Source organism: Vicugna pacos, chromosome 33, assembly GCF_048564905.1.
Source record: "Vicugna pacos chromosome 33, VicPac4, whole genome shotgun sequence".
In the NCBI taxonomy this organism is placed as follows: Eukaryota; Metazoa; Chordata; class Mammalia; order Artiodactyla; family Camelidae; genus Vicugna; species Vicugna pacos.
In genome coordinates, this window is record NC_133019.1 from 15,111,785 (window position 1) to 15,125,438 (window position 13,654).

At 40.4% G+C, this 13,654-nt stretch overlaps 1 protein-coding gene across 6 annotated transcripts in view; it reads left to right on the plus strand.

The window, feature by feature from the left end:
- Nucleotides 1-13,654, plus strand: part of USP28 (ubiquitin specific peptidase 28) — a 56,648-nt gene that overhangs the window by 24,330 nt on the left and 18,664 nt on the right. For 4 of the 6 annotated variants that reach the window (XM_031670497.2, XM_031670504.2, XM_031670501.2 and 1 more), the window contains 8 exons: nt 550-636; nt 1,344-1,481; nt 2,451-2,524; nt 3,255-3,334; nt 4,449-4,597; nt 6,364-6,491; nt 9,047-9,142; nt 12,312-12,491. In XM_031670497.2, the coding sequence (XP_031526357.1) occupies nt 550-636; nt 1,344-1,481; nt 2,451-2,524; nt 3,255-3,334; nt 4,449-4,597; nt 6,364-6,491; nt 9,047-9,142; nt 12,312-12,491 (932 nt within the window). The remainder of the gene's footprint in view (nt 1-549; nt 637-1,343; nt 1,482-2,450; nt 2,525-3,254; nt 3,335-4,448; nt 4,598-6,363; nt 6,492-9,046; nt 9,143-12,311; nt 12,492-13,654) is intronic. The other 2 variants (XM_031670505.2, XM_031670498.2) reach the window with 1 other exon arrangement.

Below are 13,654 nucleotides of genomic sequence, written 5' to 3' on the forward strand. Positions count from 1 at the left end.
GATTGGATGTTGACCAGTAAGGTCAGGATGGCAGGACTCGGGGTGGTAGGAAGACCTCTTCCCGAACCATAGCCTTCAGTGAATCCGGAGCTCTGTTTTGGTCATATTAGCAAGGCGGTTGGAAGGACCTGTGTGGAGAGGGAACTGGTACAGGGGAGGCTCTGGAGGCTGGGAGGCCAGGCCATGTGCTGTGATCCAGGTGAGCAGTGAGGGGAGTTCCATTAGAGCCGGTGATAGGGACTGATGGAGAGGAGGTGGTTCTAAATAAAGCAGCGCCCCAAGGCAGAGTGCACGGGGCTTCTTACTCACTGCATGTGAGTGGTTAAGAAAGGGAAGGAGTCAGAGACTGTTCTAAAGTTTGACACTTTGATGGCTGGAGGAGGAGAATGTAATTCGTGACACAGAGGCTACAGGGGAGGAAGCAGATGGTGGAGGGTCAAATCGATCCTGGATTGGGAACTGTGTGTAGTTCTTTTAAGGTTAAAAAAAAATTTTTGCAGCGGTTATTTTGAAAGAAAGACTGTTAAGCCATTTCTTTCTTTATTTCAGTCTCTCTTTCAATTGCCTGAATTCCGAAGACTTGTTCTCAGCTACAGTCTGCCACAGAACGTCCTTGAAAATTGTCCAAGTCACACGGTAAGCTGGCGTCGAGGAGTCTTCACTGCCTAGTCCCCGACATCCCAGGGACCTTTAAATTTTGGTTAAAGCTGGTAGCCGTGTTGCTCTCTGGCTTGTGCAGTGTTGGTTTTCATTTCCAAATGGCTCTTTGTCTTTCTTTGTGACAAGAAATAAGAGTTGACAAGAGTGTAAAGCTAAACGGGAATAAAATTAGAAAAACAGTTTCAAGAAGGTGGCGAGTCACCCTGACAGCCTCAGCTTTTCTGCCTGTGGCTGGGAGAGTCAGAAACACCTCTTCTGTTGGTGGCCTCCTTCACCGAGGAATGCGGGGGAGCTGGCCTGATGCTGGAGGCCGGGGCCTTCTTGGATGAGACTTTAGTCCGTTTTAGCCAAAGGATGTAGCCTCCTCCCGGAGCTCCAGCCCTTCCCAGGATCTCACCTTCCTGATGCCTTTCCCAGCAGGAGGGAGGGCAGCAGCTTTAGAAAATAGACACTTTTGCTTTCTGACAATGCTCTCTCTGGCTTCTAAACAGGAATTCTTGAGTTTAGGCCCATCCCCTACACAGACCTTATCAGAGTACCTGTAATCTAGTTTGAGACTTGACCCTGACCTAGATCTGTGTAAAAATGAATTAGGAAGTGATCGTTAGCAACTTCTTTCTTTTATGTGTTCAGATTTTCTAAATACGAGAGTATACGAGTATATATTGCTGTCTTTCCTACAGGAAAAGAGAAATATCATGTTCATGCAGGAGCTTCAGTATCTGTTTGCTCTGATGATGGGTTCAAATCGCAAGTTTGTAGACCCTTCCGCAGCCCTGGATCTCTTAAAGGGAGCCTTCCGGTCGCCTGAGGAACAGCAGGTACGGGAAGCCCGCTACCCTCGCGCTTTCCCTCAAACTCTGGAGGTTGGAACGATGCCTTGTTACTGTGACGGTGCTGGTGCTTCATTTCGGCTGTGGAATAAGCTATGAACGTGAGTGAATGGGACCCTGGGTGCCTGAGTGCTCTGGCCCTTCATGATGCCTGGGAGCAGGTGGTAAAAGGAACTCATGTCTGGGCTGGTTCGCACATACGTGCGGGCGTGCTGTGTTGGGGAGGCTGGCAGTTCTAAAGGGAAGAAGAAATAAGAGTAGAAAGAACAGAATTATCCAGGGGCTGTTGAAGTGGAAGAGACTGGAAAATATCTCAGTGAATCATGGCAAAGGGTCACCAAGATAAGGGACGTCCATCCTTTGTTGTGGATGGCCCAGATAGAAATACTGTTTTTTCGAAACCGTCTCAACCCGAGTTGGGTAGCTTTTCTGAGCAATCTTTGTCTTCTCGACGTTACTACTTTCCTTTCCCTACCTCCTGTTAAAATCAAAGCTGTCACTGGTACAGCAGCTTCTTTCTCATAAAATTACTTTTTTTTCAGTCTATTTATGTAAAGGCCCAACAGTTCTATAAAATTCTCGAAACATTTCATAAGTTTCCTTTCTCTGCTCAGATGTCGATTGTTCCCGTAGAAGACTACTCTGTTCTTTGGACCTTTTTCAAGGCCTGACTGGAAGATTTTATTTGTTTGTTAGTTTGTTACAAATAGACGTGGCTGGGAGGGTTAGAGTTCCAGGTTCTTCTTAACCACAGCCCCGTCAGAGATCGCCTCACACGCCTTCCGTGATATCTGCAGCAGCCGGGTTCCAGTGTTCCCTGTATCTTCAGGACGTTTGGCCCTGAAAAAGAAATCCTTTCATAGTAGTAGAATCTCAACCACTGGATAAAGGCACATTTTCACTTCCCTAAGTATAGTGTCGGGTCTCATTCTTTTGCAATTTGGGCCTCTCTTCCAGCAAGACGTGAGTGAATTCACACACAAGCTCCTGGACTGGCTAGAGGATGCGTTCCAGCTGGCGGTTAATGTCAAGTGAGTGCTGAGGGTTTCTTTGTACATCCTTCCTACTCACGTGGTCCAGTGATGACCGTGATATGGGGGAAATGATTCTTCCCGGGTGGAGATTGCTGATTTTTACCAAAGCCCGTAGGGTAGACACTAATGTTTGTCCTTCTTTATCCCCCTTGCCTTTGGTTTTGCCCTCTAAGGCTACAGATCATCATACTAGCCTGCAGCTTTTTACTAAAAGGACCGTAACTGTTAACTTTGTTATATAAAGTCATGACCTGTGCTGTAAAATGTATTAAAAAAGGTCAAATCAATCCTTGATATGAACTTGATAGTATAATATGGATAGACTGAATTTCTGTCGTGCCACTGGGAAAGCTTTTTTGCATTCGTTTGCAAAACTGCACAAGAGAGTTCATTGTTACTTTTATACAACTTCAGTACCTTATATACTTCTGTCAGTGGGTATGGGTTACGTATTGAATGTGTCCACATGCATATATTTGCATGTATGACCGCATTAGACTTTCAACTCCTTAAGCTCAGTGATCATGCCTGTTGTCTTTGTGTCTCCAGAATTTAGGACCATGCTGGGCATATACTTGCACTGAACTAATCTGTTACTTCTTTTAGCACATAGCTGACTCTTTGGGGTTGATGAAAAATGTGTTATTCTTGCCTTTGAATGATGGTTGGGTTTAGTGTATTGCTTATCTGATCCAAATGATATAGAAGTATTTCCTTTTTTTTAAAGTAGCAATCCCAGGAGCAAGCCTGAAAATCCAATGGTGCAGCTGTTCTACGGCACTTTCCTCACTGAAGGGGTTCGTGAAGGTAAATTCTCTGCTCTAAATGTTAATTCGAGACTTGTAACCACGACTCGGTAACTGTGAAGAGGCTTGATACTTGTTCTGCCTCTTAATATTTGTGCAATCGTGGACAAACTATGTGAGATCCTGGGTCCTCGGTCTCTTCATCTGTAAAATGGGCACAGTATTTGTCTCAGAGTTGTTCTATTAAATTGTGTGATACTTGCACAACCCAAATCTTGTATTAATGTCAGACACACGCTGATGTTATTCAGTTTTCTCTGTGTTGTTTTCTCTGACATAAATCTAATCCCAAGGTGTCGTTGAGTTAGGTGGCCAAAAAATGTTTGTCTTCTGTAGAGGCTTCTCTAAGCTGCCTGTGGCCAGCCATTCTCCATCTAACCCCTGTCGTCTTACTACTCCTCTGATACCCTTTTGAAAACAATCTAATACAACTATCTCTCTAAAAACATCAAATATCCAGTTTGTTTTATAATTTTATAAGTATATAAATATATAATTTTATACGTGTAAAAATAAACACAGACTTTCACATATATATACTTTTTTAGAGTTTGTTTTAATCAGGATCCAGATGTGGTTCATTTATGATTGGTTGATATGTCTCTTAAGTTATTTTCAAAATCTCTCTCCCCCCATCCTTTCTTCCTTTAGAGATTTTTTTTTTAAGAAATTAGGTTGTATGTTCTCTAATACGCTCCACAGTTTAAAATGGTGCTGCTTAAAATGGTGCTGCTTACTCATCTGTGATACAGTTTAACACATTCCTCTCTGCTCCTTTTTCTGTAAATGGGTAGTTAGGTCTAGAGTTTGACGAGATTCACGTAAGGTTTTTTAAATCAGTCAAGACTAGTTCACAGGTAGCTGGGCAGTGTTTGATCAGGAGACGTGTAACGTCGTGTAATGTCCAGTTGTCTGTCTTTCTGTGCTATTAACAGGTGTTAATGACCTGTGCCCGGCTCCGCTGGTTCCTTAGAGGTTGCCGTACAGGCTGAGAACACTTCTAACCAGTTCTCAGAGGCGCTGAACTACGAAGATACTGTCTCTGTGGTGCCAGGAAAAAGGCTTTAGAAAGCAGTAGTGATGTCTCTAAAAAAGCAATCTATTTCTTTGCCTAGGAAAGCCCTTCTGTAACAACGAGACCTTCGGCCAGTATCCCCTTCAGGTAAATGGTTATCGCAACTTAGACGAGTGTTTGGAAGGGGCCATGGTGGAGGGCGACATTGAGCTGCTTCCTTCTGATCACTCAGTGAAGTATGGACAAGAGGTGAGTTGGGTATTTTTATTTGCTTAGCCAATGACAAAGCCACTTAAATAGGACAGAGCTTTCGGGCAAGCTGTTTTCACACCACATATTAAATGCCTTTACACTTATGAGAACTAGTCTGAAGTCTCTTATGAGTTGAGAAGTATTAGTGAGTCTTAATGTTTGAGAAATATATTCTCATATGAATTTGAGTTAATCGCATAAAGGTTGTGTGCTGCTTCTGATGTTTTAAGTATGATCAAGTTTCTTTCTTTCTGTTGAAGCCTACCTGTACCTGGGTAGGGAGAACCCACTGCCTCCATATTTTCAGAGGATAAAAGTGCAGTGATTACCTTCTCTGGTATGCCATTTAGAATATTTTCCCTATTACAGTATTTGCTATTCTCAGTTGTAAAGTCTGCCTTTGCTTTAACATTTTTTTTAAATCTAGGATTCATTTATTTTTGTTGGTTGGAAAGAAAGTGGGAAGTTAGAGGGGGAGAGAGCAACGGTAATTAATACCTCAAAATTTGGATTGAGTGTAGAATTAGTGAGTTACATTGAAGGATAGTTGTCAGCACCACACAGCTTGGATCATTCTCCTTTCATCATACGTTTTGAAACAGAATTGCATTTTATATGAGTCCAATTCAGTGATTACTATAAGGGAAAGGAAATCTTTCTTGAATTAAAATAGAGAGCCTAACATGAGCCTCGTCAAAGTGCATTAGCTGCAGAGCAGGATTGGACCTGGGAGACAGCTGCCGCCTGCCTGGCTTTTCAGGGGAAGTACTGATTCCTGATTGGGAGACATAACATGTGTGCCATCTGTTCGGAGCTGGTGATCGCTCTTACAAAAGAAGAGACATGTTCACTAGTTACTAAGACCCCTGGAGACCTTTATTCAAGAATGGGAACTCTATTAAAAAACAAAACAGAGAATTATGCCTGTTTAGATTTAGCCCTGAGGTAGGCAGGCTATCTGGATTCACCTCATGCTGACAAGGGTGTGGAGGGAACGGAGCTGTTTGCACCTTTGGTAAAGGAAACATTGCCAGGCTGTTCATACAGGTGGCATACAGGTGAAGTGAACAGAAATGCCTTTTCTGCTTTAGCATTTCCTCATCTGTGATCAGTGACAATTGAGCGCTCTTTTATAACTTGATGCTTTCTTTTCCTGAAACTCAAGGTAACATTATAGGTGGATTTGGCTAAGTCCTTTATGAGATCTGGAAATTCTTGGAATTCAGGGATATTCTCAGCAACTTGAGAACTCATAATTATGAGGCTATTTCAAGTTTCCTTTTTTAAAAAATTGGGGATTCAAATTATGGTTACTGGACTTTAAATAGTATGTAATATTATGTATACATATTAGTGTTTTTAGATAATTTCTAATTCTTTGGTTAGGCTAGCCATTTTCTGCAGGGTTTGAACCTCTTTGGAATACTGATGATCCAGTGAATGATATGTAGATTCTTGGTGCATTTCACATATTTAAGTGTTGTTATTTCTGAGGATGATAGTTGAGTTAAAATGTTGTTGACTGGCTCGTAAATTTGGAATCTTGAGGAGTGTTTAACCATATTCTCTAAGAAGGAATGATTCTAAGTGGTCATTTTATTATTTGAGATTGAAAAAAAAAAACCTCTGTAGTATGACTTTGATTTGAATATAAATTCTATACCAAAAGAAGAAAGTCTGATGAGGGACATATTAAATCTGGCTGGCATATTACATTTCCTAAAATTAACTTCTCTCTCCCGCATTTCTACTCCTGACAATAGCGTTGGTTTACGAAGCTACCTCCAGTGTTAACCTTTGAACTCTCAAGATTTGAGTTCAATCAGTCCCTTGGTCAGCCAGAGAAGATTCACAATAAGCTGGAATTTCCTCAGATCATCTATATGGACAGGTGAGTTTGGTGCTTGATTGGCTTCTTGACATACTGCAGCAGTAGAAGTGAGCATGTACTAAGCGTGTGGTACATAGGGCTCTCCTGGAGGTCTTGATACTGTGGAAATTGGGATTCAGTAGATCTAGGTTGGGGCCAAAGAGTTTGCATGTCTAAGAAGCTCTCAGGGTGATGCTAATGATGCTTCTGATCTCTGGACCACAATTTGAGTAGGTTGGCTTTGGTAAAAGCCCTGCTAATCTGTGCTGATAAACAGTATGAAGAGTAGCTGCAGTGTATTCATTTCTCATCTAAATACTGTTTGTACTCTGGAAAAAAAAATTCTAGGCAGACTTAATAGAGTTTTAATCTATTTAAAGTCTAGTTTATTGACATATAGTTTACATAAAAAGAAATGTTGCCGTTCTTAGGCATATAGCCAGTGAGTTTTGACGAATGTTAACAGCCAAGTAACCACCATCACAGTCAAGATAGAGAACATTTCCATCACCCAGGAAGTTCCCTCATGCCCCATTGCGGTCAGGCCCTTTCCCCCAACCCCAGGCAACCACTTTCTTGTTTTCTGGCCCTGTGGTTTTGTCACTTCTAGAATGTCATAGTTAGGGACATTAATACTCAGTATGAACCCTGTTGTGGCCGTCTTCTTCCACTTGGAATAATGTTTTTGGAGTCCATCAGTGTCGTTGAGTGTCAGAGCAGCCTTTCTTAGCTGTTGAGTGGTGTTACAGCGAATGGATGTGCTACAGTGTTTTTTCCATTTACCAATTGATGGACATTTCAGCTGTCTCCACTTTTAAGCTGTTACGAATAAAGCTGCTGTGAACTTTCACATAAAAGTCTTGGTGTGGTTTTTAGTGCTTCTGGGTAAAATACCTAGGAGTGAGATTGCTGGGTCGTATGAAAAGTATATTTTTTTACTTTATAAGAAATTTCCAAACTGGTCTCTAACGTGGCTGTGCAATTTTGCACTCTTATCAGCGGTGTGTGAGAGCTCTGCTTGCTCGAAATCCTCACCAGTATTTGGAATTACCAGTCTTTTAAATTTTAACCATTCTATTTGGTCTGTAGGAATATCTTATTTTTCTTTTGACTTATGTTTCCCTGATAATTTACAGTGTTGGGCATCTTTTCATGTGCTTAATTAATGGTGATTTGTCTATTTTCTTAGGCGAAGTGTCTGTTCATCTTTTATGCGCTTTTTAATCTGGTTGTGCTTGTACTAATTCTAAGAGTTCTTTGTGTATTTTAGATGCAAATCCAAATAGTCCCTGTCTCTGCTTGTCTCTTCCACTTTCTTACCAGTGTTTTTCGAGGAGCAGGAGTTTTTAGTTTCGATGAAGTCTAATGTATCAGTTGCTCTTCTGTAGTTTCTGCTTCTTGTGTTCTAATTAAGAAATCTGCCAAACCAGGGTCACAAAAGTTTTCTGTTTTCTCCTATAAATTTTGTAATTTTAACTCTTGTATTCATGTCTGTGACCCATTTTGAGTTCATTTTTACGTATAGTATGAGGTAAGGGGATTTTTTTTTTTTTTTGCAGGAGTGGGAAAGGAGGCATGTGGATGTCCAGTTATTCCAGTGCCATTCACTGAAAGGACTCTCTTTTCCCCCAATGAATTTTTTTTTTTCTAAAATAAATTGAACCTACATCTGCGGGCCTTTTCTTTATACTGTCTGTTGTGTAATCTTACGCCAGTGCTACACTGTCTTGGCTACTGTGATATTATTGTACTATCTTGACATCAGATAGTGTAAACCTCAAATTTTGTTCTTTTTTCAAAATTGTTTTGGTTATTCTGGTCCACTTCTGTCTAAATATTAGAATCAACTTGTCAAAACTCCTAATAGCTATTGGGATTTTGATTTGGATTGTGTTGAACCTATAGATCAATTGGGGGAAACTGACATCTTAATAATAGTCCTTTAATTCATGAACACAGTATTGCTCCGTTTATTTAAGTCCTTGTTAATTTCTCTCAACCGGGATTTATAATTTTTGGTGTGAGGGTCTTCCACATATCTGGTTGTTTATCCCTAAATAATTATTGCTTTTGATGTTATTACAAGATTCTTAAAAAAAACTTTACTTTTCATTTCTTCTTTACAAGCATACAGGAATGCACTGGATTTTTTCCTCTTTCTTTTTAAATTGACTTTGCATCTTTTGACCTTACTAAATTCACTTATTCCGATGCATTTTTGGAGATTCCTTGAGATTTCCTATATAGATGATCTTTGCATGTTATTTACATCTAAAGGCAGTTTTACTTCTTCCTTTACTACCTGTATGACTTTAATTTCTTTTTACCTTATTGCACTGGCTATGGCTCCAGTAAAACATTGACTGGAAGAGGCAAGAGTGGTTATCCTTGCGTTGTTCCTGATCTTAAGGGGAAAGCTTTCAGTCTCTCACCATTAAATATGATGTTAGTTCTGTGCTTTCAAAGATGTCATTTGTCTGATTAAGGCAGTTTCCTTGTACCCCAAGTTTGCTGAAACTTTGTGTCATTAACGTTTTTAAATATAAATTGTGTTTGCGGGATTATCATTTGCTTAGGTACATGTACAGAAGCAAAGAGCTTATTCGAAGTAAGAGAGAGTGTATTCGAAAGTTGAAAGAGGAAATAAAAGTTCTGCAGCAGAAGCTGGAAAGGTGAGTCGTGGACACCTTCGTATTTAGAAATGTGAAAGGTAAGAGTGAGTCATTAAAATCAGATAATTTGCTCATATTTAAAAAAATAATTCAGAGTTTAAGCATTAACATGTATTTTATAAAATAGCTAAGAAAAAATTATTCCTAAGTGTGAAGCAGTCGTCTTTAAGATGAGCAAATTGTGTCCTTGGGGCGCTATTCCCCGGGGGACCCTCATGACCCAGTCCCTCAGTCGGTTGTCGGCGGTGCACTGAAGACAACCTAAGTTCTGCTTTCATAGCCCTTTACCTTTTCTACCCACCTTGCCGCCTTTTCCCACAAACACGGGAGAGGTAGCTGTCACAAAACTCCAACCCCTTTGTCTTGGGAGAGCAGTTGTTGAGGTGCTGGGGAGGTAAGACAGCGGTGTTCTCCTGGAGCAGCGCCCATTCATACTGAGGCCTTGTGCTCCTGACACGTCCAAAGCCCTTTCTCCTGCAGGGGAATCTGTCCCTTTTTGTTCACTTGTTTTGCAGGGGCTGTTTCTGTGGAATCACCCTGTGCCTACTAAGGAGTCCGTGTCATTTCTCTCTAGTCAGGGGAGAGCCTGTTGATTTGGAATTTAGGAAGGAATTCCCATCCAGTGTCAATGGCTTTTTTCCGCTTTATCTGCTTAACAGTTTTGCTGCCTCACTGCACCGCTTCTACCCGCTTCGTTGCTAGGTCAGAAACTTCCCTGAGAAGCAGAACTTCCCACAGCAGCCCCAGAAAGACCCTGCACCTGTAGGTGCCTCTCCCCTTAAAGATCCAGCGTCTAGTTACCTTTGACCTGCGCTGATGATCGGTCCCTCAGATGCTGTCCTGGAGGAAATTCACAGGGCTTTATACTTGCAGCAGTATTTTACTTTTAAGGTCTGAGTGATACTTCGTAAGATTGGAAAATTTCAATTGTTTTTATACAACCAGATATACCCAATGCATATAGCTCAAAGACGCTCAATTTGCCAGGAACCATCAAGCCATTCTGGCTTATATTAGATTTTAAAATAGTGCACAGGAGCATTTTCTATACTCTGGATACTACTTCTTTATAAAATAAAATGACTTTTTAAATTTCAGATAATTTTACTTGGGTAATTTTTTAAAAAGTGGTTTCCCTGTGTATGACATCATCCTGGGAATAATAACAAGAAACTGTTCGTGGACACTGTTAGACGGGAGAGCTGAGGCAGAGGAGCATGGCTTTTATGGGGCTTTTACACTTTTTTGTATTTGGATTTTCTTACCAGGTACCTGCATTGCTTCTATCATTTAAAAAAATTAAAATGTTCACTATTTCTTCTGTAAGGTACTTTGATATAATATTGAAAATAAGGTTTCTTGTATACAGTGTAGACATCTTTTTTAGAACTACTTTTGCTTTGATTCTACCAAATTGTACTAAAGGTACTGCACTGTATGAAGTAGTTGGTCCAAAGGAATTCAGTAGAACAGGAAAATGATTGTGTCACAAAATGGAAGATAAGTTTTTTAGAGAAAACTTTTTCCTGAAATTTTGCATATGTCATTAAAATACAACAAACCTGGGAAGAGTTACAGCTGTAAAATGATGACTTACAATCTTACGACAGATAATCAATGTTGCATTGCTAATAAAATGTTTTCTTTTAGTCCAAGCCAGTAATATTAATAAATTATTTCAACAAACACTGTGGGCTTAAGACATACTAACCGTATCTATGGGATAGGCAAGAGGTTTAGATCGTGTCCTGTAGGAGAGGGGAGATGTTCCTTCCAGCGTTAGGGAGAATGGCACATTGAGGGAGGACTTTCTGGAGAAAGTAGATCTTGAAAGATAAGTGGAATTTAGAGAAAATAATAACTGAAATTAAGCCAAAGAAATAGATCTAAGGACTTTCTGGAGAAAGTAGATCTTGAAAGATAAGTGGAATTTAGAGAAAATAATAACTGAAATTAAGCCAAAGAAATAGATCTAAGGAATAGAACAGTTCTTTAAAGTTTCTCTAGCCTTACATATTTAACATCCTTTCCAATGAAAGCTCTAACTCTCTGGCAGGCAGATCCACAGGAAAAATCATTCTGTTTCTCCTTTAAATTAGAGAGGATGAAGTCTTTGCTACATACTCTCTAACATGTGGTTGATTTGGGGTCACACTGTATTTTATTTTTCATTTCATAATGCCCTTTTTGATACAGAAATAGTTTTTCTTCTTCCTAGTTCTGTACCTGTTTCTTTCCTTCACTTTGTTTGGAGAAGAAAAATATGAAGTGACTCCATCCTTTTGTATGTGGAATCCCAGAATTAGAGAGTTTACCTGTACCAATGAGTCACCTTAATTACTTGACTATTTAGACTCTCTCCTGTAGTGAAGTGTACAATTCATTAAGGTAAATCTCTTTACTGAGCATAGCATATGCTAGTACTGGCAGAACACTGGGTATTATGAAAATAATTTATTAGCTATTTTGGTTACATATTGAAGATATTTATTATGTATTAATCCCAAGGGAACCTTCAATAATTTATACCTGGCCCATGCTTTTAAATGAGTATGTGAATAACAGGGTACGTAGGATTTTGCAGAGGAAAGATTTGCCAGTTTTCTTTTTTCTTTTTTTTTTTTTTTTTTTGGTTTTCTATCAATCACATCTTTTTAAATTGAAGTATAGTCGGTTTACAGTCGTGTTGCCAGTTTTCTTAAACGCTGACCTTTGTCAACACCTCCTTCCCATTTCCAGCTTTCCCTTTCTCAGTTTTCCTAGTTGCAAAGTACCTGATCTAAAGGGCAGCAGAGAAGAAACCCTTGGGACTGGTTCACTAACATTATTTTCAGATTTGAGCACTGATGAAATCTCTTTTCCTTTAAGAAACAGGTCTTACTTTTATCATCAGAGCCTAAGTGTGATGTGAGTCAGGAGAGAGCGTAAGGGGCCTGACTTTGACTAGGAGCCCCCTTGAAAGGCTTTCTGCCCGGTGTAAAAGTGTAGTGTTATCTCTTCTCACTTTTGTAATTAGAGGACTTTCGCTCTGGAGATTAACACAGTGAATGTTGCATAGCCTTTAGGAGTAAGCCTTTCCGCTGACTCTCCGCACAATAACAGATCTTCTCAGCAAGCCTGCAGATGCAGGACAGGCTTGGCAGCGGAGTACCACTTTCTCACCCCTCAGGTACGTGAAGTACGGCTCGGGCCCGGCTCGGTTCCCGCTCCCGGACATGCTGAAATATGTTATTGAATTTGCTAGCACAAAGCCTGCCTCAGAAAGCTCTCCGTCTCCAAGTGATGCACGCGTGACATCGCCACTGTCTTCAGCGCACTGCCCGGCGTCTGACCTGACATCCAAGGAAAGGTAATGAAGACGAGTTTTAAAAATAGTATGCACGTATTGGGGCTTTTGGTTTAATTTGAACTGTGTGCTGCCTTTCCACCTGATTGACACTCACCCGCTAAGAGCTCAAGGGCCATGAGCTCTTTGTCTTAAAGGGGAGGATTTTGCCAACCGTCACGTGGGGGGAGTGTGCCTTGTCCTGCCCGCAGGATAGTCAGGATTATTTCAAAGGTGTCTTGGGCTGTCCCAGTGAACTGTGTCCGTTCTCTACCAGGGCCGCTAGTTTTGAGCTAGCCACAAGCCAGCTGCCACTAAGGCCTTTCTCACAGGAAACCCTCCGCCCCTGACCTTCCAAAACATCTCATTCTCTCATCTGCTGCTGAAGTATGTTCCACCAGCTAAACATCAAGGAAAGAGAAACTTATTCATAAATGTAAAATTAAAATATGAAAAAGAACTGACTAGAAGTTGAAGAGGACAGCCTAGAGGGGCTTATCTAGAAAAGAAGCAGGGAGGCCAAGTCACACGAGCCCTTGGTTCTCTCCCAGCTCAGCCACGGGCAGCAACCTTGTGGTCTGCAGGAGCCACCAGGGTCCGCTCGGATCAGATTTGATGTGTGTGTCTAGAATTTATTTTAAAAAAAGATTATTAGTAATCTTTCAATTACTAATAAGAAAACTAGCACCTACTTTTTAAAAAAAGGTTATTTAGACTTTTATGTTAAAAAAAAAAAGCCAGCCATTCCCCCAGCACCCCCCCACTCCACAGAATAACATTCATTCATCATGTGTGCGTAGCAGTGTGTCTGTCTGAATAGAACATAACACGTGTTAAGAATGATGATCTCTAGGCAATGGCATGAATCAAGCAATGGGGGATTCTTTTACTTTTTATACACTACTTATGTGTTTGGATTTTTGTAGAATGTTTTCATGTCCTTTAATGAAATAGAAGTGGTTTCAGTTTTTAAAAAGAGCCTTGGCAGTCTGTTTAATCACGTAAAATAATACTGCTTGATGTTAGATTTTAAAATTACTCTGTGTGTGTGTGATTTTTTTTTGAGATTAAGATATATGCTCCTTTGCTTATATTAGGCTTATTTTTTCATATGTATGGATCCATAGGGAAAAGAGGTTTTCTCCATTATTTTGAGAAAAAGGCAGGTGGGAAAAACAGGGACTGAG